The sequence below is a fragment of the Eupeodes corollae genome, chromosome 2 (assembly GCF_945859685.1).
Source record: "Eupeodes corollae chromosome 2, idEupCoro1.1, whole genome shotgun sequence".
In the NCBI taxonomy this organism is placed as follows: domain Eukaryota; kingdom Metazoa; phylum Arthropoda; class Insecta; order Diptera; family Syrphidae; genus Eupeodes; species Eupeodes corollae.
Genome location: NC_079148.1, coordinates 78911339 through 78934711, shown reverse-complemented (window position 1 = coordinate 78934711; position 23373 = coordinate 78911339). Strand labels below are relative to the sequence as shown.

Below are 23373 nucleotides of genomic sequence, written 5' to 3'. Positions count from 1 at the left end.
TTGGCTGTGTCTCAAATGGTCCATCCCCTTAGTTCAATTTTGGCATACTCTTTCCAATATTTCGGCCGATATCTCACGAATAAATGCTTCAATGTTGCTTCCAATGCGTCAATTAAAGCGGGCATGTCTATATGGACATGAGCTTTAACATAGCACGTTAAATAGAATGCATTGGTAGCTCTTGAAATGATTCTGGCTTTCTGCTTATGTACGTACGTACGCATTCCAGAACTTTTTAAGTTATAACTAATCAAAAAAAATGTTTTACACAAGTGGAATCAAATCGAACAACGTTTTTAAATTGAGCTAAACAGGCTAGCACTGATGTTACTTATCATATAAGAATAAGGATTTATGAACATCAAGGACAAACAAAACGCCAATTTGTATTTTCAGTTTGGAAAACGACAACCACGAAATTGTATTCAAATTGACGTTTTTATATTGCACGTCAATAAACTAAAACCTGATCCTTGTTGAAATAAGTTTGTTGATCCAATGTTTATAATTATATGCAAAATATCAAAAATAAACAAATACACACAGGCAATAGAAAAGCGATAATAAAATGATAATAACTTCTCTGAACAATTCTGTTTTATTAACATGTAAGAACGATTAGATCTTATAAATCTAGAAAAATATTGTACACTTTACACTCATATTAACGATACTGACTGACTAACTTACAGACCCTTCACATTCTTCATAAATTTATAATTTTTCACAGTAATATGAATGAACTTTTGAAATGTGTGTATATATATATATATATATTAGAAAAAAGTGGCTTATTATGGCGTGTTTAGTATTTTTAGGGTATTTGATCAATATTAAATACATTAAAAATAAAATGCTAAAAAGTTAAGTATTGCCATTGGCTGTGCTTCGAGGATCACTGGCAAAAGCGTTTCTAAAGAAGAAAATAGGGGTTTTGCTTGTCCAATATCCAGGGTGGTCGTTCTGTAATTTTCAAAACGATTATCATTTACGCTATCGTCAATAATTTTCTTCACAAAACTTTACCACTATTGTCTCGTCTATAGCTTTCAGTATAAAATCGTTATATGTATATCCTAAGTTATTTATGTATGATATTATTGTAAATTATTAATCTATCGTCAATGTAAAATTAATAAATACAAAGTCTTAACGCCATAGTTACGGCTAATATTAATATTGAAGGTTTATTATTACAACCTTCTGGCAAGTTCTCATTTCCATTAAAAAGGTTTTTTTTTTCGAAATTCGAAAACTTTGATCAAATTTATAATTGTTTTCATAAATGGATAAAAATAATTGACGTACATAAATTAAGTGTCATTAATATTCGGTTTTATTCATTAACATACTTTTGGTGTTTTTCTCGTAGTAAAAGTTGAATTTAGGTTTATTATTTGGTTATTTTTAGTATATTATTCTCTGAATATTTTATTAAAACAATAGTGCAATCACTTAATTGCGTTAAGATATACGATACACAACGCAAAAAGGACACATGTAAGCGCTTCATTAATGTTCGGTTTTTTGTTTTCTTTGCTTATTTTTGACATTTGCTCCGATTAATAGTTTGCCTAGTCAAGAGTACCGTTAAAATAAAGTGTTCACTAGACGTTTGCATACATTTTTAAAACAATTTATTGTAAGATCGTTTGGTTTTATTTAAAAGGTAATCATGGGGCGCAAGCCTTGAAAAAAGAAACCTTCTTATTTTTCAACATAATAAAGGTGAAACATGCAAACAAATTGCTGATATCTTAGACATGAAGCCAAACAACGTCGGTAATATTGTTTGGAGCTATAAAAGAGAAGGAAGGATCGAACAAAAGAGGCAGATGAGTAAAACCAAGAACAATTAAAGCAAATTGTCGTTTAAGTGCACCCAAAATTGTGCAAGTGTAAATGGAATGCAAAAAGAAAATATCCAAATCAACCGTACGCTGAACGTGCACTCAAGCAACAGCCTCAAGAAGAATGGAGCAAAATAGGCATTGAATACCTTAAAAAAATTATAAAAAAAACATGTCCAAGCTACTGGACGGAGTTTTATCCAATCATGATAAATGAACACCCTGTTCAACAAAATATTAAAATCAACGTAAGAAAGATCAATCAAAAAATTAATTAATAATTAATTAAAGTGTGCGAGTACTGTTGTCAGGAATGGAAGGGACCTACAATTTTAGGCCGAATCCGAACGGCTGATTTGAAAAAGCACTTTTTCACGACAAGAATTACTCTTGAAGGAATTGTCAATTCCTCGCAAGAGGCAGTACCCGCGAAAAAATAGACAGGAATCGAACTCAAGACCTCTCGCATGACGGTCTATCACACTTTTTTTTTTAAATTCATTTTTATTAATTCATTCTTAAACCTATCTTAAAGCTAGACAAAAATTCATAAAACTAGCCTAATTATAAAAATTCACATTTTTTTATTTTTCGGTAAGTAAATATTTTACTATTTAAAGTTTTAAGTATTTGTAACATACTAGTATATAAAAAGTTGATAAATATTAGCTCAAAAATAAACAATGGGACGGTCAAGACACTACCCGAAGAAATTCGAAAACTTATTCGAAAACTGTGTTTGGAGGGAAAAACCTACCAAAATATTCAAGACATCCTAGGCCGCTCAGCAGAAATGGTCAGTAACGCCTTAAAGTGCCAAAATAAAATGCGAAAATGCGAGGCCCAAACGGGATGAATACTGAAAGAACTAAAAGAAAAATTGTTCAGTTAGCAATACAGAACCCTTCCATAGGCTCTAGGTAAATAAGAAATGGACTTCAACTGTCTGTTAGCGCTGTCACAATACGAAGACGTTTTTTATAAGCGAAATTACCAGCCCGAAGTCAACGGAAGGTACCATTCATTACGAAAAAGGCATTGGGCAAAAGAGAAATGTTCTGTGGAGCAGTGAAAGCAAAGTCGTCCTTTTTGGGTCCAAGGGTCGTCGAGAATATGTGGAGTAAATATTATGATATTTCATACTACGGGGTCAGGCCTATTAATCAAATCGGGTTTATAAGGGATGCAACTAAGTATGTGAAAATTCTCGAGGAGGTCATGTTACCCTATGCTGAAGAGGAAATGCTGTTGGTTTGGGTATACCAACAAGATTATGACCCAAAGCATACGTCAAAAAAGTCAAAATCAAGGTTTGCGCAGAAGAAGTTATCCGTTATGGAGTGGCCCGCTCAATCCCCCAACCGACATCATCGAAAATTTGTGGGGGGATGTTTAGAACGTAGTTCATAAAACAAAACCCAAGAATTCGAAAAATTTGTGGGAAGCAGTCGAGAGGTGTCAGGATTTAGTGGACTCGTTACCTTGTAGATGCGAAGCATCATAAAAAACAATGGTTATGCAACAAAGTACTAATTGTAAGCTAACATTATTTGTATACTTTCATATAAATTATTACAGTTTTTCTTACTTCTTACGTAATAGATCTAGTACTTTGTCATGCATTACTATTTAAAAAACGGTTTTTACTGTGACAAAGCTAACGGTAAAAAATCGATAGTACTTATTTTCTGTTATTATGAATAAAATATTTTAGTTTGTTATTAGAAGTTTAATGAAATATTTTATAACGTTGATATTGAAGGCCTTTTTGTTTTATTTGGAGAGCACTGCTATTTTTATGAACACAACTGTAAGTGTTATTTTTTGAGTTATCGTATTCTTTATTTATTTTGTTTTGTTAATCTGTTTTTTTTTTTAAATTAAAAAATGTATATAAATATTGAAATTATTAAATTAAAATATGTTAAAGAAAAACTGGTTTTTAAATATTTTTAAGTTTAAAGTGAAAAGTAAAGTGTTTTTATGGAAAGAAAGAAAAAAAAAAGAATATTAATGGCACTCACTGTATACGTATTTATGAATTGTATATACAAAATGCTTACATATTGGTTGCAAGAGATAGAGGTTCTGATTTATCTCTTAAATGTTTTCATAACCGTTTTCATTTTGTTGTTGAGTTTTCATTTTCACTTTGTAACATAACCAATTTTTGTCCGAAACATTCTAACTTAAATTTTCTTAATTAACATTATTAATGACGATAATCGTTTTAGAGAATGACCCCTATGCTACTTTTAATGTGTATTATTAAGGTAAGAGTACATTAATAACCTTTGTATAGAAGCTTCATATTCTCGATTCTAAACGTCAAAAAAATGTATTGGACAATAATTTTCTTAACCAGAAGACGCTGAAATCAATGTTGGAGTTTTTCAGGTAAATTAGTAAAAACGTAACTAAAAGTGGTGTAAACATGGAAAATGGAAGTGGTTTTTAATCTGTACTCATGTTGAAAATAATATAACTATTTCAAATGAAATAATGTCCTCTTGTTTTTGTAAGGCCACAAATAATATAAACAGCTACTGTCATATTTAAGCTTAAAGTTTTTTTCTGTTAAAGACGGTTGGAAATCATCTTGTCAAACATTCTACAAACACATAAATGTTAGTTGGTACCCAACTTCTATTTTCATTTCTCATTAACAAATAAAAAGCTGGAAGTTCTATTCAATAACACATGGGATATAATTTTAATTTCTTTAACATGCATAGGGAGTATGAAATGATAACGACAAAAAAAAGAGGAAACATTAATATAATTATGTATTTATAACAAAAAAAGAGGAAAACGAAATGGACCTTATTTATACAACTCAGATTATTTTGCCGAAACATATAGTAAATTAAGTGTATTATTCTATTTTACCAAAAAATTACATAAAAAAAAATTGAACTTACCTTAGAATTCTTTAAAAACGATGTCATTCAGTGATCAAGTGATTAAATCCAATTTCGGCAACGATGAAATTGGATTTTTTGGCCGCGTGATTTGGGCGCCCTGTAAGACGCTGCTGGCCTACTTGCTGCTTATGGTGGTTTGATTTATTCATGTTTTAATTGTGCATTAGCACTAAAAGCCAAATTAGTTAGAAGAAACATATTAATGGTAGTGGCGCACATGTTTGTTGGTTATTGTGTTAGTTTTGTTGTTTGAAAATTAAAATTTCCTCAAGTGCTCCCTTTTTATGAATATGAATTCAAATTTTATGTGCGTAGTAAAATTTTTAATATGATCTTCTTTAAATTTAATTATTATTTATTGCAAGTGCGTATTAATCTCTTTGATAGCGAGAAAAGAGAACAATTTACTGCAAGTTGATTTTTTTTTGTGGTTTTAAATAATTTTTTAACGTTCGGGTGCCTGATGTGAATTTATAAGATGTTTTGCATTAGTTTATTATATTATTATATCCCCTTTTAGTAAATCATAATGTAAATGTGAATTTTGGTTTTGCTGTATTATGTAATTTGCTTTGATGCAAATTATTAACGCGGCATTTGATTGTTTCTTTAAATAATAGTATTTTATGGGAATTGTTTTTTTCTAATTTATTAAATTAGAGGGGTCGTCTTCGTTTGGGTCAACAAATTGTTAAACTTTGTTGACTTTTGTCCGGTATTTGCAGTTTGGTAAGGATGTTGTTTTTTGTTGTTATGGGTGTTCTTTTCTTTAGAATTCCATTGCTGAATCAGTATTTAAAACTGAATACACCTTTTTGCGGTCTCCACTCTCATGAATTTATTTGTTTTCTAAAAAAATAAACATTTATTTGCATTTTATTTTTTAAATACATAGGTATTAACTTTATTTTAAATATGTATCTAGGTTTGTGAAATCATATAAAATATTATGTACATGAAGATTAAAAAAAAAACATTAAATTATGAATGGTTGTTTTTTTTTTTAAACTTCTCTTGATTTTTTAAAGGCAGATGTCCTAAATATCGTTATTTTAAATTTACAACGTACGCATTTTTTTGTTTTGTGTAAGTTATCTACATGAAATCAAAAGAAAATGAGGTACTTCTTTTTCTGCAGAATATACGAAAGTAAAGGCAAAATACATTTTGAGTCAATAAAAAATAAAACCCAATTCTTTGCCTGAGCTTTAAAATTACCAACTGAAATGATATTATGTAGGTTAGTACGAATTTTTTCAAGGATTTAATAGTTTATCATCCTTGAACTAGAATTTGAAATTATGTAATTTCTTAAGAGAATTGCATTTATTTTTTTTTTAAATAACAAAAAAAAAATAAAAATGAGACAACGATTACACTTACACATTGTTGACATTATTTTACATATATTAATGTAAATTTACTATTTTGTACTATCACTTTGATGATATTCGTGTACTAATAATAAATGCAAACAAAAAATTAATCATTTCAATAAATATTAACCTACTGTTCCCATTGATAATCACAAAACCTATTAAATGGCGTTTTGAAAAAAACGCATTCATTCATTCCTAGATACTCGTAGGTTAACACTGAGATAGGTTCATACTTTAGCTGTTTGGATCGAATAACTAACTCTCCTCCTCACAAATGTGATACACAGATTAGTGTTCATTAAAGATTAAGAAGTACATATTGTTGGAATCAATAGAAAGGCTGACCGCGTACTTGAGCAGCCTCTTAAAATTATATGCCTACACATCAAATAAGAACTAAAACAAAATAAACTTGTCTAAAACAATTGGGCATATCATGTTCTTTAAGAGTTTGTAGATAATATAACACAGTTAATTCAAATATAGAAATATATTAAATAAAATAAAACGCTCTTCATACTGTTCACTTGAAAACCAAAATAAAACAAAACCCTTTGCCAGTAATATTAACCAAACCTGTCAAACACTTTATCGTAATTTGTTTATCAGTATCACAAAAACTATGCGTATTTTAACGTTATGTGTTCTTATGTACAGTGATATCATAATAAAAACAATTATATTTAAATGAAACAAAAAAACAATTACGAATGAGATGCATGAATAGTTTAGATTAACAAATAAGTTACATACATTATATATGTATCTACCTACGTATGCATGTAGTAATAATAAAGAAACTTCAGTGTAAAACAAAAAAATAGAAAACAAATTAACTAAAAATGCATTTCTTTCTTTGACAAAAACGCATGAATCACACTATCTTCAAAATGGCATTATTATTCGATTTGGCTTTATTTTTCGGTATGTTTTGTTGCTGTTCTTGTTGTTTTAACGATATGCGAATCACCACATCTGACCGTCATCGTCAGGTAGTTTACATTTTATCTATGTTCATACACAGCAACAAAAAAAAAAACAGGTTATATAACTTGCAGTTTCTTTTTTTATCTATTTGTTTTCCTCTCTTTCAAGATGTTTTAAAAGTAATGTTGATAGAGAAGCGATAACATATAAATACATATTTTTAAATTAAATAAGTAAAAATGTAATCATAGAAGAAAATAAAAGATACTAGAGAAGATAGACCAACAACAGGTTAAATAAAAATGTCATTTTCAACAACAAAGAAGGACAAAAAAGAAAAGTCAACTAATTTTGCTTCCTTTTTGAGGGGATTGTTAAAAACATACATAAATGGTTAGGTGGAGGGAAAACTGTAGCTATTGACAGTATTGGCAGTGGAAGTATGTTTGAAATCAGTACTCAGTGGGGGATAGACTAAAACTTTAAACTATATAACAAGACTTGTCACCGAAACTGTTTTTAGGTTAGATATTAGAGGAATGTTTTCAATCAACGTACAGTGGGAATACTGGTTTTGAATTTCAGCTCTTTCATTTTTTTAAAGTCATCTTGTTCAAGGTTTATCGAAGATGCAATAAACATTGCTCATTTACACCTGAGCTTATTTCGTTCAAGTTTTTTCCAAGAAGATGCGATAAGCGTGGCTCTTTTTTGCACCTATGAAACAAAAACTGAATGTTCGAATATATTATTAATGTTGTATTAATCAAATCGACAATAGCTAATTACCAATTCTATCAATTTAATGTCAACCTCATTTTTAAGTACCAGAATATTTTGAAGATTTGTTAAAATAATGAACAGTTCAATGGTAAAATTATATCACTTATGTTTTCATATATTTTCTCCTGAAAATAGGTTAGGTTAGGTTATAGTGGCTGTCCAAGATGGAAAGATTAAAATATAATGTTGTATCGTATATAAAGTGTATTATCATTCTATCTAAGTTGCATTCATTTTAAATTTCTTCTTTCAACAACAAACAACAAAATTTTAGATTTTTACCTCTATACAAAGACTAAGCTATCTTTAAGTGTTTGCTATTTTTCGTCAATTGTTTTTCATCAAACGAAATTAATTAGTAGAGTACTGATAATTCTTCAAAAACGTATACGAATTACTTGCACTTACATACATTTTTGTAAGGAAAATTTATTTTTCGAACGTCAGTATGAAATTTTGATGTAATTTTTAACTGTAGGTAAATATGCAAAAGGCCATGGTTACATTTATTGATCTTTGAATTTTTTTAAAGGCAAGGATATAACCAGTGAAAAAGGTTTTAAATGTTAAAGAAAGAACTCGTTTTGTTTTCTATTTTTTAAATAGATAAGGTCCAAATAGAACAAATGTTGCATAAGCATGAGTCTAAAGATCTCACTTTGACTTGGGTTGGTTGACCAATTTCGAAAGCAAAGGATGAGTTTAATTTTAAAGTCAAATGTAAAAAGGTAATAGATAAAGCTAAATGCTTAATCTGGTTACAGATAATTCGAATGTAAAAACCCAAATTACAAAACTTGGTAAGAAACATAGTTGGTACGTGAATACATCATTGCAAAATTAGAAAAAAAAACGCATACAAAATATGTATAGCTACATTACGATATTAGATGAAAATGATAAAAATGTGCCCACTGTAGCAGATAAGTCATATCGACTCCGAATTATTGCATTGTGAGAATTCTACTCGTAGAAGCTATAAGCTGGTATGGTACCTACATATAGGTACAATATTTTCAACAGAATCGAATTCGAGTTAAGGTAACGTAACTGGTTGCCTCCCTGTTTGGGTATACTGCCGCTGATGCAGCGGTTCTAAAAAGAGGATATTTCACTGTGCGATTTTTCGCCGTCATCGTCAAGGTCATTTATGGTAGTGTCACAAATCACGAGCCACTATTCCTATTCCCCACATAATACATAGTTTGTTCTTGTAATTTCAATCGCTTGCTACTGCACTTACCGTGCCGTGCCGTCAAGTGAATGAGGAGTGAAATTAGAATAGAAGCAACAAGAAAAATAACACACCCAATCTCAGCCCCCTTGACATTTTCATTTTCGCTTAACAAAGAATGACGTATACTCTCATCTATTTAGTATATTTATTTTTTCTTTTTTATTCACTTATTTGTTCAAAGAAAATGAAAAAAAAAATGGGAAGCAATGTAAAATAACAACGAAGGTGGATACAAAAAAAATACAAAAATGAATTTCATTTATAACAAAAGAAATTAAGTCATTTTTTCAACCGACTGTAATTGGCGAAGAATAATAAGAAGACAACAAAGCTAACTTAGCCATAAGACATTTTATAACTTTTAATTGGACAGACTTTAAAAAATTAACTTATTATATTTTTATATTAAATCAATTGGAAAATAGTTACACTTGAATTAAAATCCAAGAAAAATAAGTAAAAGCACTGCACTACCCATACGAATGTAGGTACAAACAAAAATTTAAATGTAAAAAAAACCAACTCGGAACAACTTTCTTCGACACGATTTTTTCCCAATTATAAATTTCATTGGTTAGGTTTTGGTTTTAGCAAAAATAATAATTATTATGAAATGGTGATGACAACAAAATTACCATGCACACTTTTTTGCTTAATATTATTTACTTTTTCTGGTGTAAAAAAAATAACAAACAAAAAACCGAGAGATTTGACAAATTTCGCGTCGAATAAGTGCAAGTGCAGTAATTTAAATCAGCAGCAACTTGTATGTCAAAAAAAATTTTGTACAAAATTTGTATCTCCTTTTCTGTTTTTCTCTGTGAAGAGAACAGGTAGGCAATAGGGAAAAGATGAAACAAAATATAAATTTACGACTTTTTTTGCACTCACACATCCAATATACTGAGTGTATGGATACGGATGGGATTAAAATGTTAATTTGTGTGTGACATGCGCACGAAAACTTAGCGCGAAAAAATATGGTAAAATAAAAAAGAGTGAGCCAGAGCGAGAGGAAGGTAGTAGAACTAGAAAACGAGAGTAGAATGAGAATTTGCAAAAAAATAAGTCAGGGATGGCACCATGGATAAACTTCCAACGATAAATGTCTTACGTAAGTCATTATAAGAACCTTAATTATTTTGTTAAGCCTAGGTTGCTCGCTAAATGTAACAAAAAGAAGGAACACGTTTTTAAGTTACTTGGAAAAGTCTCAACTGATTTTAAATTAACATTAAACTCACACAATAGCGTACTTTATTTTTGTAAATTCTTTGATTGCACATTTGCACATCTGGTAGGCCTTAGTAACTTTTGTATTCCTTTTCCGTCAGCGTCTTGTTGGTGGGTGGTGGAATTATTTTCACGATACTAGGATGTAACCTTTTACTTATGTGTGTACATAAACTTTATTGTACCATTTATTTGTAAGCCGAAATTGTACAAGGGTGGTAATTTTGCGAAGTAATGTAGCGTCAAAATCCAAAGTTAAATTGTTATAATTTTACTCAAGATTGGTATACATAGATGATTGTCGGATCTAATTATATTGACTGATCAAACAGAGCGTAGTACCCGTGGCATGATGATTAGTGCAATGGACTGTCATGCCAGAGGTCTTGGGTTCGATCCCTGCCTGTGCCATACAAAGTCTTTTTCAAGGGGTCCTGCCTCTTGCGACTAATTGACAAATTCTCCAAGAGTAATTCAAAGTGCTTTCTCAAATTAGCCGTTCGGATTTGGCCTAAAACTGTAGGTCCCCTCCATTCCTGACAACAGTACTCGCACACAGGAATGGTTGAGAGTTGTAAGCCACTAGGCCCTGGTTCCCAACGGACTGTTGCGCCACCCAATTTTATCACACAGAGCTATGGCAATATATGGTAAGTTTCAAATTAAATTTAAGGTTAAATAGTAGTAAATTCGTTCCAAGAAGAATTTGTGTCAAAGGAAATCGGACGAATAACTTAATTTCTTCAACGAATTTTGCCGGTGAGTCGTAAATGAATGTTGGAGCCATGACTATCAATTTTGGGGGCCATATGACAAAGCTTTGAGAATGGAGCATTTTTAAAAATTTTACTTAGCTACTAAATAATTCAAAACGTTTTTACTCAGTATTAAAAATTAAACAAATATTGTACATTTTTTCTAAGCAAATCGTTACAAAAAATCACAATCCACAAAATGTAGTTTAAAATTATGTCATTTGTTTTATTGGAGGTAGGTACCCGTACTAATTGGATTCTTTCGAGTTAACAAGTTTAGTTTGAATATCTCTTATCTACTTGTAGTGAATACATACCTACATATGTATGTGTGTATATAAGCGAAGTGAAGCATAATTTGCTTTATTTGGGAGCGAGTTGAAATGCTGATTATGTGTTATAGTTACGTGTTAAAAAACTCAAACAGACAGATTTTCAAATTTGAATTATTATACCCGTTTCTAGTCTGAGCTTCTTTAAAAATTTAAAATTATTAATATCTTTTCGATCGAAAAGAAGTTAAGAAATAAAAATAAACTTAAATCTATTAAAGAAAACCAAAAAATCATAAATCAATATCCTTAATAGTGCAAGATGTTTTAAAAGGTGTTTTATTGAAATGGTAACTTATTTAAGATTGGTGAATTTCAGGCAAACATCAAGCAGAACACATATTTAATTTAACATCTCTGGTTTTTAATTCCATTTGCCATCAGCATTATCGTATTTTTCTTTTTCTGTCAAGGCAACTAAAATTTGCTACCAAAAAAAATGCTACCTACAAAAAAGAAACAAAATAGAAAGTAGGTTGACAGCGGAAATCTGCTAAAAAATGTTGTTGATGTTCACTGTTTAGAAACAATACCGTTGGCCCGCTGCACTGGGGAATCGATAAATGCTCCAAACTTGTATTTTCCGTTTATAAGGTGGTGCTAGTTAGTGACTCCACCATCAACCAGAAAATCAAAAACTCCCCACAAATCACAAACACACTCAAACATTCAGCCTCATACCAACACATAATTTATTAACCCAGTAGGAAATTTGCTCACCAATGAAAATTTTGTGTGAAATCGCCAAGGAAATCAGCTACTCGAATCATTGAGGAATAGCATGCAATGAAATCCTTACTGAAAGGCATTGCGTTTTTCCTATGATTATACAATCCACCCTATCTTTTTCCTTGTAAAATATTTCATTCCCGATATGAAGCACGAGATGGGTGTTTTGTTTTTGTTTATATTTGCCTTTTTCTTCTCTACCTGCCACTGAATAATACGGAGATTGGCTTCAGTTTTAGAATTTCAATGCTCGGGTTCTTTACATACAATAAAAAATTGCCGTTCCCGTTCGTCAGCCTGGTTTGCTTCGAGAAACAAAGTTATTTCCAACAACAACGACCGACGGTGATGGCGACGCATGGTTGAAGGATGGTTGAGTAAAGCTTAAAATTATTAAAAAGAGTTTAAAAAATAAATTATAAGCGTAAAAAAGTGAATATTTAGGTAAATTGGTAGGTAATTGTGTTCAAATGGACAAGGAAAATATTCAGGTAATTTTATTTAAATTACAAATCCCTTTCTACAATTATCTAATCCTATGTTTTTGCTCTTTTTCTAAAGGCTTCCGGATCTAAACAGTCGGCAATGGACTCCATTGAATTTTCACCCACAAAGCAGCCAAGGCGGATTTTTAAGAAAACGGTAATTATAACTATTATTATTTTATTAAATAAAATTTCTATATATCTGCTTTACATTTTGTATAGAATCAACAAGATATGATAGACGAAATGAGAGCGGACATTAAACGTTTGTGTGTCACCACGGAGCAGCTAAAAAATGGGATCTGCTCATTGGCAGCATTTTTTTCAATAAAATCATAAAAATTATATGACTGTTTTTTTTTAAATATTTGTATCCAAAGATTTAGACGAAATGAAAGCGGACTTTAAACGTTTGTGTGTCACCACGGAGCAGGTAAAAAATGGGATCTGCACATTGGTATCATTTTTTTCTATAAAATCATAAAAATTTACATGATTGGTATGAGTAAAAAATAATTCGATAATAAAAACATGATTGACTTCATTTATGCACATTCACGAAATTTTTCGCCAGGTCAATTTGCATTAGTGAATGAGTTACATTGGCTTCCCTAAGGAAACCACTGGTCAATATTCATTTATGAAAAAGGCGTTCAATTTTGCAAAGTGAATTCCTTGGTGAACATTCATCACATTTTTCACCAATGTAAAGTACACAAGTATATCAGCAACTCCACTAACCCAGTGATTTCCCCGGTGTGAATTCGCGGTATTTTTCATCAACTACAATACACTTTGGAATACACCAAATGCACTTGCTTGGTGATTTCCTCACTGAACAGTCACCATGAAATTCACAACTTGGTGAACGCCAATCCAATCCCCATGTTAATTTCACTGATGTTTTCACCATGTTTTCATGGGGTGTAGCTTCCATTCACCAAGGAATAAGTTGGTGATTCACCGATGAATTTTTTGAAATTTCCTACTGGGAAGGCGATTATAATATGCGTATGTATGGATTTTCTACACCCCCCTCCAAATCATTCTCCTAAAGGAAACAAAAATAAAAAATCACTTCAACACACACACAACCACAAAGCACCTAACTCAATTTTCGTAGTGAATATTAGGGTTGCCATGTCCAGAACTAGCTCGATAGCCCAATTTATAACTATTTGTAGCCCACGAAACATTATATGCACTTAAAGAATTATCGCAACTTTATGCCGAGGTTTTCAGTTTTAAGTGTAAGTTTAAGACAATTCAAGGTGTTTTTAGATAGAAGGAAAAAAACAAAAATATATTTTAGGTTTTCCATTATTCAAATTAATTGCTTAACGCTCTTAGCAACTCATTTTAGTTGGTAGATTACACATTAGGTCCGTTTAAGAAATATTTCAGGACTCTGCTTAATGGGTAGGTACGCTTTTCAACTTGCGAGCTTTTACAATAGATTTACAGCATGAAGCTGCATGAAGGAAGGAGAAAAGGTGTCTCACTTTCTATGTTCATGTTCTGCCCCGTCACAAAAGCGAAGACTCCACCTTGGAGAATTTAACTTCAATGATTCAATACAAGTCATCTAAGAAATTCCGACATCTTTCATCATCATTTGTTCATTACTAAACGGTGTTTAATCGCCAAAAAAATCTTCTGAGATTACATTTCGGTCATTTTCCATTATTTATTATTTTTTGTTGTCAATTTTGAAAACTGATTACCCATTTTTTGATAGTCTAATCTGGTAAGCCTGGATCATATTCATATAACACACATACTCCTCCATTCACACAAGAATGCCAATGTGACGTTTTTAACATGCCGAACGTATCCAACAAAGAATGCTGATTTGATTTGCATGAAAGGGAAGATAAAATAAGAGTGAACGAAACAGGTGATGCAAGCAAACCAAGAATTTACGAGAAAAGAAAAACCGACATTTTTACTCCCATTCCTATACCCATACCCATACCATAAATAAGGAGAATTTCCATCTTTTTTTTCGACGAAAATCACTTCACTACTCACTTTAATTAATTGTCATTTGACATGATTTTAAAAATAGAAACAAATTTTGACAATAGCAAATGCAAACATTTTACACACAATCTAAAGCAATTACACAATTTTACACCAAATAAATTCACTCATTTCAATGAAAAAGTACAGTTACTAGTAATATAGTAGGTACAATAACCTTGTAGTAGCAGAGACTAGCAGTGGAGTAGGCAAGGCAGGCACAGGCAGGGAAAAAATCAACGTACATTATGTATACTAGATGCACTGATTGCGCCATTTCTGGTTGAAAATTTATTTTCATTCCGATTTAAAACACCAATATCACATTTTAATTCAACTTTATAGAACATTTGTATGCACTATTATAGTTTGTGTACACTTTAAAACATAAATTAAGCAAAATATTTACCTTTTAAACCAAAAAAATAGTAATTTTCCCGCGATTCAATTCACTGTAATCGCGACTTATAAACATGGCAGTCGAAAAGTGAGATAGTTGATTTCTTTCTTTCTATTTCAATGGTCGTGTCGTGGGGTATTTCATTTTTCCCTTTCAACAAAGCCACAAGGAAAAGAGTGAGATAGCGAACTGCTAGAAAAATGTCATCTCCGAGGTGTGTCGGTGCTGCCAAAAGTCATATTCGTGGGGCGTTGTTGAACTAATGATCGGTTTGTCCAGTGCATAGAAAATAATAGTATAATTTTTACTATCAAATAATTGATTTATTAAATTTCAATATTCAAAACGAGGCAAAGTTTTAAGCCCACACAATGTATCCTTAAAACAACCCTAAAAACTCTTTTTCAAGATGCTTTTTTAATAAATAAATAAGGTGGCGTAATAGTTCATAGAGAACCAGGACTTAGTGGCTTAAAGCTCTTAACAATTCCTGTGTGCAAGTCAGGTCAGGGATGTAGGGGCCCTACAGTTTTCATGCCAAATAAGAACAGCAAATTTGGCAAAGCACTTTTCATGACAAGAATTACTCAGTATCTTTAGAAAAAAAAGGTGGCACAGACTGAGATTGAACTCAAGACCTCTTGCGTGACAGTACCTACGCACCTTTTTCAATTCATTTGTATCAACTAATTTTTAAAACTCTTAAAGCTAGACAAAATTTCATAAAACTAGGCTTAATAACATTAACTAACAACTAACTTACTAGCCTTATACATACACGTCCTACATACCACAAGTACTAGATTTGTGTTAAAGAGAGTATATTCGGGTACAATTAAAATATATGCACAAGTAATGAAGTCTAAACTGCAGAAAAAACTTTGAATGAAATAATGGTAATGTTCTTAGTTCAATAACTAATTAACTTACAAAAAGAACTTTCTTTTAAAAGTTAATTTTTTTAAACTCGGAATAGATAAACGTTTAATTTTTTAAAGGAAAACAAATCTGAAGTTCTCAACGTTAGGGAAAGCTATTGAAGTTAATGGTAGTTGGTTAAAAGGTTTGATATTTTATTATACTCTTCCGAAGATTTTTAATGAACTAATTACATCTTCATAATCATTTTTTCCCTTGAGGGTCACCTTTTAAAGTTAAAAAAAAACACTTGCGTTTGTGGCAGTGACCGAGAAAAGGACCTAAAGTGTCAAGAAATAGGTTTTATAAAAATGTCCCTCTTCATACGAATCCAATCGAAATCGTTGGCTTATGAAAAAGAGAGGAGATAATAGAAGGAACCTGAATAAAACAACAACAATTACTTGTGTGTGCTTAGAAAAATGCTAATCGGTTCAGTATAGTTCGATAGAACGAAAAAACCTGTAATTGGCTTACAACTTTCATCTGGGTGCGGTGGCGTAGTGCGTAGTGCACTAGATCCTCAAAGCGCGATCGCTTCTTCAAGCCCAGCTCGGGCAAAAGTTCTTCAAAAATTAAATTGAACATAAAGCGATTAAGCACCACTAAAGGAGTCTGATGATCGGGTTGGTCCCCGTGAAATAGCTATAACTCCAGCCTATGAACTTGGTGGTAGCACACACAAGTTCTTGTTGTTTCATTCTAAATTTTCAATTATAAAAATGTATTTATACTAAACAAAATAACTTAAGAAGTTAAAAAAAATTAATAAATGCAAGAATGAGAAACTTTAAACGCGTTTTTTTCAATGATCGTATACACAAAGCTAGTGGCTACGTAGTCAAGGGATTATGATTGGCTAAATCTAACTACAAAAGTAGTTGAAATTTCCCCTCCGACGTAGTGTAAAATATTCGGCTACAAAGTTAGTGGAGAATGATTTTGACGTTTCATAATCAGCTGCTCGGTAAGGACACACGAATTCAACATTAAATAAATTATTCAACATTTAAATACAAATATAAATCATTCAATTTGTTTTTTAAATTCGATTTTATTGAATTTAAAAACACAAAAGATAAGTTAAAGTTATCAAATCAAAAATGTTTCTTATTTTATATATTTGCATTTGTCAAAAATATGACAGTTTCAGATTGACTAGCTTTTTAGTGTAGTTTTGCATTCACGAAGCTAGTTGAATTTTGACTACGTAGCCACTAGCTTTGTAAATGCGCCCAATAGTTCAATTGCACACTCTAGGAACTTTTTTTTATTTTTGAGGCTATTTAAATATAATATTAAAATAAATAGTAGGTATTTCGTAAACTTTTCGAAAAATTTGTTGTTGAAGCACACAACCATTTATGCTGAAACTGCTTAAAATATTGAAATAATGTGATTTTCATACACAGTTAAATAAAGATTCAAGTCATCTCAACTAATAAGAGTTTTCCAAAACTACTTGCGATACTTATTTTTTTAAAGTTTGGAAAATCATCATTTAATTTATTTTTTAAGAACTGTATTGTCTTTAGAAGCATTGTTATGTTTGCTGTTTTCAATTTTTTATTAGACTTGTTATTGGTATTTCAAAAAGCTGATGTGATAGACAACTAAATAAGTATTAATATATTATTATATAAGTTTGTGGTGCATAAACAAAAACTAAAATTTGCCAACCAATCAAAACCAAAAGGAACCATACAAAAACTGTTGGTTGAAGACAGTTTTTATAGAAGATTTGACAAAGGTTTAACAAATTCTTATTATGTTTATTGACTATGAATTGTATTTCTTCTAGTTTTAAGCGTTAAAATGTTTATTTTTTTCGCATGTCATTATAAAATAAGATTCTAAGATTCACGAAGTAATTTTTGCTTTTGCTAATTGATTTCGAAAGCAAATGAAATAGTACAATAAAATTATTTGACGATATGCATAGCGTTTACGACAACAACACTATGTAAGAAACAATTACCTATGTACTTCATCCGATTTCGAAATATTCTTTACCCTAAAGAGCTGAAATATCTACATAATTGTTTTTTTTCTTAGTATATATAAATCCGAGAGAATTGACACCTTGGAAACAAACCCTCAAACGGCTAAATAAATTGTTATTTTTTCCGAAAAGTATAAATTAAAATACCGAAGATAAAAAATTATGTTCGGGGCGCATTCGTTAATGCCACATATTCTTTGTCATTTATAATTCAAAAAATGTATTTATTAAGCATATGAAGCATACAATATTATACTTTAATTCAAAAAGCATTGTTGCTTGTGAAACTTAAAACAATGCGCTTCTGTCCATGAACATAAAATCAGAACTACACTTATAAATCTTATTTAAACTAGTAACAAATGACTTTATTCAAAACATTCACATAGTTTTACTCTTTTTTATAAGTTAAAACTACACCAGTGATAAGGGCAACCAGGGTAAATGCCTGGGCACCAATTCGAGTACGCATCATCATTTGAGACATCTTTCGATTGCCGGTTCGGAAGTTATAAAGGCCATAGCCTAAGGCTCCTGCCGTTGCTAGACATCCTGACGAATAATAAAATAAATAAAACTTATGTAATAATCTTCGCAGTATCTATTTATTAAGTAGGTACTAACCAATTGGAACAACTGGATTTGATTTGATTTTACGGATCATTTTCTCTCTTGTTGTTTCCGGACGCAGAGACTCGAAATCTTTTCGCATTTGAATCCAATCTAATTCGCCCTCGGACAAAACAATTTCTTCCACCTTTCCCATTTTGTTTAATATCAAACAAGACTTTTAATTTAATTTAATTTCAATGTTTTTGAACTTTGTTTGGTGAATAAATGAAATACACAAAAAATATTTTTCATTTGTACGGTTAGCAAATCAGTGGAGGTTGATTTAAATGTCAAAACATTTCACAACAATCAGAGGCTTGTTTATTTTCTTGTCAACTCATAAATCCCTCTGATCAACTAGAAGAGAAGTTCACATTCTTAAATGTGTTTGACAACCAAAAATAGAATTATATTTGGAGTGGCTTTCCATTACCGCAACACGAATTTCCTTCATTTTTGGGTGTTTTGTATGTGAAAAAGTGAACTTTGAAAATTAATTTAAAATAGAAATAAATGTTTCCACGCTCTAAAATTGCTATAATTATTATTCATTTGCACATATCTATTAAATAAATAAAAGTAATAGAAACGGTAAATTTTGTAGTTGGATAGTTGTACCTAATTTGGATACAGAAAGTAAATTGGTCACATGTAGTTGAATAAAAGATAAAAAAATGTGATTTTGTTCATTATTAATCCCACCATATATGAATTAGATGGGAAATTGCAATTTTTAAATATTTCATAAATTGAATATTTTAAAACGTGATTGTTTGTGACGTTGTAGTAGAGCTTCTGAAAGCTTTTTTAAATAACGTTATTAAATCTACACAAACTATTAAGCATTGGCATTTACTGTCAAAACCTTGTCCAAAATAGTTACGTAGTGAAAACTTTGATCAATTAAAATATTAATTGTAAATATTCAATTGGAAGTAGCCTAAACATTTATATGTTGATATTACGATTAGTACCCGTGTTCTATCCCTGACAACAGTACTCTCACACAGGAATGGTTGAGAGTTGTCAGTCACTAGGCCCTAGTTCTCAAGCGGACTGTTGCGCCACCCAATTTATTTATTTTATTTATTACGATTAAATAAGATACCTATTCAGCTTGACAACCAGCATCAAGCAATGTCTTAAGTAAATCTAAAGCTGGCCATACACGATAGATCCAAAGATCAAATCGAACCAGGGCCGACCCAAAATCGACCTTGTGGGGAAACTGAGATGACTCGGTTTAGCCTAACGTTACGTTTACAAAATCAAAAAAACTGAAATAAAAAAATATTTTTCACCTCGAAAATTTTACGAACAAAAAATGATTTTATCTCCAAAACAATTGTATGTAACGAAAAATAACGTTTTTGAAATGTGGCAAAATTATGAGAAAAATTGAATTGACAGTTTTTGTACAAAATATAAAAAACAATACCAAATAAAATATGTTTTAAAATAGGTAAACATGCATAAATTCTCATTTTTTTACTCTTTGACGTAAAAAAGACGTCATTTGTAGATCTACAATAATTAAAAACCATACAATAATTATGTAATATGCTTACACTGTACCAATTTTAACATTCGTTCACACCCCAATATGACAAAAAAAATAAAAATAACGTTGGCTTAAATAAATATATTTTTTGTCTAATCGTGTGATAGTCAACATTTGCTGTGAATGTTGACGGTGCGTACGTTGACACACGATATTTATATGTTTTTATGACGTCACAGAGTTAACGCGTTGGCTCTGTTCATACTTACTTTTCTACATACCTACCCACCCATTACCCACATTACAATTAAAAATACCTACATCGAATGTATTTGCTATGGAAAAATTCAAGATAGGGCAACGAAGTATTGTATCAAAAATTAAATTTGAAAACGTTGCTTTTAAATTTTCAGATTTCACAAAAATAGAAAATCTAAAATCAAATGAATACAATTTTCTGCTAACAAATCTAAAACACATACAACTAAATGTATTGTATATGCATATCTTCTATACATTGATAGGTATGAATAAAACAAATCTCAGGCAATGCTGGCAACGACTGATTTTTGTTTTCATTTGAGTAATTTATTTTATTTTAATATTTTTATACTTCCAGTCGCTCTTAGGCTAGGCGCGCACATTCAACTTTTAGTTTCGAAACTGTTTGGTTTCTAAACTGAGCACTATAGACTTATACGAGAGTCCGCGCACATGCAGAAACCAGTCGGTCGCTAATTCGAGCAACTTTTTAGTTTGTGTTTTGACACAAACTAAACGATCACCCCAAACCAATTCCTTAGTTTGTGTCACAAGGAATTAAAGGTAACTGCGCGCACATGCAACTAAATAGTTTCTTTCGTATGTTTGTATTAGTGCATATCAGTCGAATGATTCTTTAAAGTGTGACGAGGTTAGTAGGATACTTCCAGACGCGCAGAATAATATATCCTTCTCGTAAGTTTGTTTTCATAAATCAATTTGCTACTTTTTAAACGTCAAATGTATTTATGTACTGAAAGGAGGTGGTTATTATTATTTGTAACTCAAAAAAAACATATTTAAATTTTTTTTTATTTTCAGATTATTATGTACTTCAATCATATCAAAGTGCGTCATCGTTTAAAGCGTAATCCTCATCAAACGGCACAACTATTTCAAATGGAATTTTGTCTCTCACAAATGGGAATGTTAAGAGTAAAACAACGCTGTCGCTGTCGAATCCGAATGATATTAACCAGACTGCAAATGCAAATTTATACAATAAAAAGTAACATAAACAACACTGCAACGGAAAAGCAGCCACAGGAGCAGCAGTATCAGGAAGATTGGATTCTATGATGATCCTAATTCCTAATCGGAGCAAATCTTCATCCGAACATATCTTGGATTTTACCAGCTCATGATATTGGGCTACAGCAATCAATTGATGTGCGACCGAAAAGTCGCGAAAGAAAATAATCGAGAGGTAAGATGGCGATTTAAATCGATTTGAAATCCACGAACTGACTGAATCTGAAATTAGTTTTGTTACGATGCCTTCGAGAGCTTCTAATTACGCTATATCTATCGGAGAGCTCGAGATTGCTGGAATCCACCGATTTTTCAGTGTCCCTGGGGCAGAGGATATCATAATCAAGGACTACGGTTGGCCATTCGAGTTCACTGGAACAGAAACACGATAACAGAACTGAAGTACAACTACTTGGGAAAAGAATCATGCATCGATTATACTTGGCATTCGATTGTCAGGAGCCACAACAAAAGTATTCAGAAAACAAAAACATGAAAGATTTGAACAGTGTTCTGCGACATTGTACAATTAATGGTGATCCAAAAACAGGCAAACCATGGAAAAAAATGTTGATTTGGTGTTTTCAGTATGGTTTGATTGTCCGATTACCTGAGGTAATTGCATTAATGAAGAAATACAAAGCTTATTTGTATTTGGATGCGGCGAATAGTGTGGGAGCGATGGGACCAAATGGAAGCGGTATTATCGACCATTCTAATGGACTTTGGCAGTGCTGGCGGTTAAATTGATGAAATAAGTGATTCAGTAGGCCTAAATTATTAACGTTAACCACGAGATCTTAATCTGAACTTATTAAGTTAAAAGGAATAAATAAGGGAATAAGTTCATTTTATGATTAGTTATAATAAGAATGTCATTTAGAATGTCAGGTATGAGATGTTATAAGCATAAAGTTAGTTACTGAAGATCTATTATTTTTGTATCACTAAAAATAAATAAGTAAAGTAGAATTAAAAGATGTTTTATTTCCATTGAAAAAAGTTAACATCCATCAAAAATGGCAGCAAAAGGAAACCAAAAAAAGGAAAATCGCAGCCACAATTTTGTTGGGGGTATTTTGTGTTGTGCCAATTTGTAAAAATCCATTTCCAGAAATTTGTATTGACTTATGGTATTAAAAAAAATATGATTTTGAATTCCAACAATATATCTACTCTTTTCTTTTATAAGCGAAAGAATAGGACAGATTTGGAACAATTTCGTTTCGTGTTTATAAGATATTAAAAGTGAATAAATGTTTCCTGTGGATTGGTTTATTTCGTTGATTGCTTTTGGAGTTGCTTATGTGCGCGATGTTTGGGCAACTAACGATCAAACTATTTGGTTTCGAAAAAGTTGCATGTGCGCGCCTAGCCTTATATTCCATACTTAATTTTCGTACAGGCAGCGACCCATGGTCTCCCTTTCGTACTAGAATTTTGTGTTTCATGACAGTACTATTCAAATTAATATACAAAGGTTTCACCTTGATTAAAAATGAATATTATATACTGTTCGCTCGAAGATCACACAAATTATTTGTTTTGAGACTGATACTTTTATGTTCGAAACGGAAACGAATAGTTCCATTGATTAATGTTCCAATTTCCCACAATTCCAATGACAGTTTTCATTATTTAATGGATTTCAATTAGGAACTTTTTTTTCAATGGCAAACGACCTGTACAAAAATAGTTTCATTGATAAAAACCAAACAATAGATATAATTGGCCTCTTATAATAACTTAAGTTTTTCTAGATTTGCATACTAGTCAGAGATGTCAACATAAGTTTATACAAGCAAAATTTATCCGAAAAATGACGCCTATATATGAACACATTACTTTGCCAACACAACCCTAGATATCGACACACGCATGCGCAGCTCATATTCCCCACAGCATTCTGGAAGAAAGTGCCGGTTACATACCACACTCTTATCCATACTTTGTACATCACATCGCACCTCGCTTCGTACAAAAGTAATAAT

The 23373-nt window shown here is 31.3% G+C and overlaps 2 protein-coding genes and 1 long non-coding RNA gene across 7 annotated transcripts in view; 1 reads left to right on the top strand and 2 right to left on the bottom strand.

Moving 5' to 3' along the window:
- Positions 1–15171, bottom strand: part of LOC129946047 (putative uncharacterized protein DDB_G0277255) — a 31899-nt gene extending 16728 nt beyond the window's left edge. For 3 of the 5 annotated variants that reach the window (XM_056056068.1, XM_056056071.1, XM_056056072.1), the window contains exons 1-2: positions 9767–9872; positions 4772–5623 (exon numbers count right to left, since the gene is read on the bottom strand). Coding sequence is in view for 1 of the 5 variants with exons in the window: in XM_056056071.1 (XP_055912046.1) it covers positions 4772–4798 (27 nt within the window). In the remaining 4 variants the exon portion in view is untranslated. Of the gene's footprint in view, positions 1–4771; positions 5624–9735; positions 9873–15065 lie in introns of those variants that run through there. The other 2 variants (XM_056056069.1, XM_056056070.1) reach the window with 2 other exon arrangements.
- On the top strand, positions 12524–12979 carry LOC129946049 (uncharacterized). The gene is made up of 3 exons (XR_008781534.1): positions 12524–12640; positions 12711–12791; positions 12857–12979. It is a non-coding gene; the product is annotated as an uncharacterized LOC129946049 (long non-coding RNA).
- A 3146-nt stretch (positions 15172–18317) lies between the features above and the next one.
- On the bottom strand, positions 18318–18879 carry LOC129945924 (HIG1 domain family member 2A, mitochondrial). The gene is made up of 2 exons (XM_056055899.1): positions 18601–18879; positions 18318–18528 (listed from the first exon to the last, which is right to left on the bottom strand). Exons 1-2 carry the CDS (start codon positions 18740–18742, stop codon positions 18368–18370), a joined length of 303 nt encoding a protein of 100 aa, XP_055911874.1. The 5' UTR covers positions 18743–18879; the 3' UTR covers positions 18318–18367.
- Positions 18880–23373: the final 4494 nt, after the last annotated feature.